This window comes from Heloderma suspectum, chromosome 2 (genome assembly GCF_057233095.1).
Source record: "Heloderma suspectum isolate Gila_16-S chromosome 2, 16-S_ref, whole genome shotgun sequence".
Classification (NCBI taxonomy): domain Eukaryota; kingdom Metazoa; phylum Chordata; class Lepidosauria; order Squamata; family Helodermatidae; genus Heloderma; species Heloderma suspectum.
In genome coordinates, this window is record NC_139459.1 from 290,356,788 (window position 1) to 290,362,787 (window position 6,000).

The window sequence follows — 6,000 nt, forward strand, 5'->3', positions numbered from 1 at the left end:
ACTCCTGCAGAATTGCTAAACTGTGTTTTATTAATTCTCCCAAGCTCACAAAGCAGTTTGGAAATATACCACCAGCTCATGCAATATTTTCCCCAATTCTTTCTTTAAAAAATTATCATGCTAGAACCCCAGTTGCTCTGAAACAGACATTCTGTTGCCTATAAATATCTTCTGAAGAGATGGTTAGTCATAGTGGCTTTGACGGTGTGTATTACTCCTTGGAGAGGAGAAGTCAAGGAGCATCTAGATTTAGTCATACATACCTTCTCTCCCAACAAAACCAGGAAGCAGCTGTTCAGCAGCAAAGTACACATGGCACAGAAATGTTTCCTACAAGCCTCTGGATGCTATGCAGGACCTTCTGGCATGTACAGATTGCATCCAGAAGTAAGATCACTAGACCAATATCTGTATCTACTTGTCAATCACCCATGCTTAATTGGGGGGAAAGCATTGCCCCTCCCACCCTATTTTCAGTCATTACATCTCTGACAGGAATAGTCCAAAGCATTTTCTTTGAAAAGAAAAAGAAAACAAACCAAACAGGCCATGATCTCTTTCTCATTGGACTTGGATGATAGTTCACAATCAAATGTAATGACAATGAAAGAAGAGCATTTCTGAATTTGTATATGATACAGGTTTAGATGATCAGCCATAGAACCCTGAACACGCCATTTTAAAGGGTACTGATAGATAGCCACGTTGAGCCTAGTTGGCCAGAGAGGGACTGAATGAATGACCTTGGGTTAGCTTTTATCTCAGCTATTGTCCACAACCCATGCAATACATTTAGTAGCAACCCTTCTAGCAGGATTATTGTGAGACCAAATTTTACAGTATTTATATACTTCTACCAATACTACTACTACTGATAATAATATGATACATATAAGTAACCTGTGCAAAGAGGTATGCATATAATAGTACACATATAATATTGTATATTTTTGGTCCTGAATTTTTCATACATAGATTGCTTTACGTATTTATCTTACATTCTCATCATTTCCTTGTAGGATAGGACTTTATTCTTTAGAACACACTTTGTCACCTTATGCAGGACAAATGTAAATGAAATCCTTTTGACCCAGTACACATGCAAAAACACTGGGCAAAACTGAATTGAAGGCACAGGCTTGTAAAATCAGCATTAGATTTAAATAGGATGAGCTTTAGATTTAATTGTTTAGAAATGTTAGAAATCTATTGAGTAAAAACTTTATGTGACCATGCATTTTCTCCCCCAAGCATGTTTTTCTTTCTCCCCATCCTTTCCTGAATTTCCTATCATTCTCTGTTGTTGTTTGTCAAAGATGTGGTACCAAACTGAGAAGCAGTTAGAAGAACATTCTGCTCTCTTATGATAATGTTGGATAAAGCAAAACTGAGACTAATTAAGAACCAGGCTAAACAGCAGGGAATTAAACAAATATTCTCTAGCCAAATAAATAAATAAATAAACGTATAAGATGTTTTTAGGGCATACTAAATGTTTCCCAAAAGACCCTCCCAAAATGTACATTGTTCACAGCCCCAATCAGTTGTAGCTTCAGCACCATTTTTTATTTCAAAATAGCCCAACTTCTTCTTAGTAACTGAGACATCATTATGCAATAAATCAGATTTGGCTATGTGATGACATCACTGAAAACAAATAAAGCTATTTCATAGTGAAAACATGATCCTCACTCTGAACTGCCAACATTATTTATCAATGTTACTAGGAAAAAATGGCACTGAAACTGCAAAGACGCCCACTATGGAGCACTGCTCCCCCACCTTTGCACGTGCAAGGTTCTGGGGGCATTGGTGACCTGGATGTGTGTTTGGCACACTACTTTTCTGCATCACCCTCCATGGTGAAGTTTCCTCAAATACCCAAAAAATCAGCAAAAGGAGAGCAGTGCTTGTGAGGGTGAGAAAATGTTTGCAAAATCTGCACCACCACCAATTTCAGTTCAGCCATAACAGTTGTTCAGATGAAGAAGTTACAAATCTGGCTACCAGTGTTCTAGACCAGAGATGGGCAACTTGTGGCCCTACAGATGTTTTTGCCCTACAACTCCCATCAGCCCTAGCATAGGTTGCCCATCCTTATTCTAGATATAACAGCACAATTCCAAGTATATTTATTCAGAAGTAAGCACATTTTGTTTCAATAGGACCTCATAATAAGTGTGCTTAGGATTTCAGTCTAGGGGAAGTACCAGGTCAGCTGAAACCACATGGAAGCTACTTAACAACTTACCACATGATGGCACTAACAAGTGGTGTAGTGGTAAATTTTGAAGTGCAGGGGCTCATCATGACACCCCTGTAGTCACGCTCTCAAGGAGAATCCATAGGTGTGTCGCCAGAAGACACACACGCCTATTTTTCTATTATTATTTTGTAAAAACTCCTGCATAAAACTCAGACATCCAAAACAAAGAAACCACTAGTAAAATCTCACAGTTACAGGGCATGACTGCAATCCTTCCTAGGTGTAAACTCCATTGAACTACGTAGTGCTTACATCTCACTGCATAGGTTAAACTTGTAAAAGACATTGGGCTCTTACAAAAGAGCTTCAGCCAGCTGAAATGCAGCCTTTAGCTTTTAAATAGAAATGCAAACAATATTGCAATGCCATATTACCATTTAAATGGCTAGCATGAAGGAAGAACTCCATCAAAGGAGAGGAAATAAGTGTTCAATCTCTTATTTTCCCCATTCTCTGAATTCCTCTATGTTAATCTGTCACAAACAAAAGTAAAATGTAAGCCTCATTATCACCTCATTCATTTGAGGAGAGTCCATCAGTTACCCAGGCACTCTGACAGATGTCATTGCTCCTACTCTGAAAAAAGACCTGGAATTGCTTTCCTTGTATCCCTTCTCCACTATTAGCTGCAACCACACAAGGAGGCAGTCATCCCACTGCTACTAACTCCCTCCCCACCTACACCCTTGGAAATCCAGAGATGGGAGGACATTGTAAATACAGAGGGGCAAATCTCTCAAATTTGATTTTATTCATTTTCTCATTTTTCTAAAGTTACGTTCATTCCATCCTATTTACACATCTGTGCATTTTTAATGTCTGCATGAAAACTAATACAAATTTTATGTGCATTTCTCAAAATGTATGCAGTTTTGTATGCGTTTTGTCCATATTTTCTCAAATTATATGCATTTTTGCATGCAATTACCTCTAAGAGAAAGAGTTCTTGTGTACACTTCCATGTAATATACTCATTTTTGTGCACAGTCTTCTATACTAGACACATTTTTGTATACTTTTTTTATGTAAGAACCTTGGTCACATGCTATTATGTGACGAAAGGCTACAAACAACCTCTTCCCCATTGGTTACTACTCCTGCGTAAGATTTTAAGCAGCCACAGAGAGAGACTAGTTCTCAGTTACTAGTTTCAATCTTAAGTGCCAAGTTCTGCTTCTCGACCCCTCTCTTGTGACATCTTTAAAAAACAATCTAATCCACTCTACCTTCCCTCAGTCAATCTTTGGTTCATTCCGTGTACTCTCAGAACGAAAACCTGTTTTAGGTTTCTAGAAACCCAGTCTTTCTTCTGTAGCATCCTCTAACCAAGTTTGGAATGCTGTGCTCTTCCTGGGTTCAAAGTATGGCATTCTTAAATGCGGGCGTGGAGGGATTTGTGATAATAGACAGCAGAATGTTCAATATGGATGCGTTTGGCCATGAACATTTCTGCTAGTTAGGAGGACCTTAGCAGCCACACATGCTAACTAGTGGAATGCTTGCAGCAGTCCTGCCTAGATGCCAGTCATTTCTCATTCAGGTTAGCAGTAGTAGCACCATAATTAGGAGACAAATAAAAAGCTCAGCAATGCTAGAATTCATTTATAGTCATAATACATTTCTCAACGGTTCACATACTTGCCATTCTGTTTTTTCCTCACTGATTTTTCTCTTCAAGAAACACTGTCTTCTTCTCACTAGTAACATTTAGTAGAAACCTTTGCATTGGCAAGAGAAAAAAAAATCTAGAATGCGCTTCCATTTCTGTCACAGAGAGCGACCTGTCCTTTCCTGACCCAGCAACCACTCTTCAGCTCCTGCAGTTCACTGCAGGCATAGTAAATTGGTGTGCTGTGCTGTCAGAATATTGTATTTATTAAGTCCTGTTGCTGACTTTTCCCATGTTCTTACAACTTAGTGCTGGAAAGGTCAGAAAATATATTGACATTAGTAAATGGACATAGCTCAAGTACTGCAGATGAGGCGTAAAAATGTACCACCTTATGAACTTAACGTTTTGAATCATGTTCACAAGTGAGACACAGAAAATGAAGGAATCTGATGTTTTGTAATTCAATTATATGAAACTCAATCACTAAATAATTTTATAGTGTTATTTGTTTATTAATAAGCTTTTTAAACAAATGGATAGAACAGTGGGTCTATACTCGAGTGTTTACCTCACATATGCATGAAGGAAAAATAAAAGTTGGATCAACAATTACATGTTCACATTATCCAGGCTTCCAAGTGTAGTTGTTTGTGTGCCAGTTAGCTGTGTTTATGTGATAACTGTGACTTTTCCCTGTATAGCATGTTTTTTGCCTATTTTGTCTGCTTGGCTTTTTTGTGTGTGCTCCTGGCTGCTTCATTTAGATCTTGCTTTTTAAAAAATGTGTGTGTTTTCTGTTCCTACATTTGGCTCCTGTGTTCGTCTCTCATACCTATCCACCCAACTGTGTCTGTGTTTTGTGCTTTCTTGTTTGAGATGTGCAATTTATTTTGTGTGTGTGTGTGTGGGGGGGTTCTATGAGACTTTAAACAATTACAAGCTTTCTTACTTATTCACTGCAAAACTATCAACATGCATGGTTCTACATTTGCATTGGAATTAACATGGCTTGTCTTTTACTAGGGATGTACCACATGAGTGGATGTTCGCTTTCTTTAACCAGTGCTTCCCATCAGTTCTGGGAACAGTTCTGATGGCTTTAAACTCATATGGTTTTAACATTGCAGTTGATTCAGACACTCAAAATGCACAAAACTGAGCCACTCGTTTATGCATTTAGCTTTCAGAGACTATGGACTACAACTGCCTGCTCTGCTGTAACCATACACCACATTTTTCACCACCCAAAATGTACATTATTATGTGATGGTTTGAAAAAGCAGTTACCACTGACATCTCTCTTATCTTTTCCCTCCTGTCAGATCCGCGTCGTGAAGGCATTCCGTAGCTCTCTCTATGAAGGTATAGAAAAACCAGAATCTAGAACCTCCATTCACAACTTTATGACTCATCCTGAATTTAGGATAGAAGATTCCCAGCCCCATATTCCACTCATTGATGACACAGAACTAGAAGATCCTGCACTCAAGCAAAACCCAAGTCCACCATCCTCCCTGAACAAGAACAATAGTGCTATCGACAGTGGGATAAACCTTACAACTGACACAAGTAAATCAGCTACCTCTTCTAGTCCAGGAAGCCCTATCCATAGCCTGGAGACATCACTTTAGCTGAAAATGTCACTGCAAAAATATTAATATAAATAATATTGTATACATAGACTAATATGTATAAACAATGCTGGCTGAGAAGCTGTTTGAACTCCTGTTCACTTTGAAGAGAGAAAGAAAAAAGAATGAATCACTGACAACAGTGGTTTGGGGGGAAGATTGAATGGCTGATTTACATATTCCCCTCTTGATCCCCCTGCAGAAACAAAAACAATACAAATGCCCTCCTGCATGAATGTACTACCCACTTCCAAACCTTCCTTCGTTTTATTCCTTAAGCAGGAAATGCAGAGGACTTGTTTGAGGCTATTTATCCAATTCACTGGTCTAAGAGGTTTTGTTGGGTTTTTTTTTTTAATGCTTGTGTGGCATGGACTCAATTGTATAGATTAATTTTTTTGAAGTTGCAATGCTTCAATGCTTTTTTGAAGTTGCAATGCTTAACTTGCACAGTAGATTTGCACCAGTTGGACAGAGGAACCTAAAATAAG

At 38.4% G+C, this 6,000-nt stretch overlaps 1 protein-coding gene across 2 annotated transcripts in view; it reads left to right on the forward strand.

Moving 5' to 3' along the window:
- Window positions 1-5,715, forward strand: part of ATP2B2 (ATPase plasma membrane Ca2+ transporting 2) — a 606,047-nt gene extending 600,332 nt beyond the window's left edge. The window contains exon 25 of one of the 2 annotated variants that reach the window (XM_084832463.1): window positions 5,201-5,615. In XM_084832463.1, coding sequence (XP_084688589.1) covers window positions 5,201-5,509 — 309 coding nt within the window. In that variant the 3' untranslated portion in view covers window positions 5,510-5,615. Of the gene's footprint in view, window positions 1-5,200 lie in introns of both variants that reach the window. The other variant, XM_084832462.1, reaches the window with a different exon arrangement.
- Window positions 5,716-6,000: the final 285 nt, after the last annotated feature.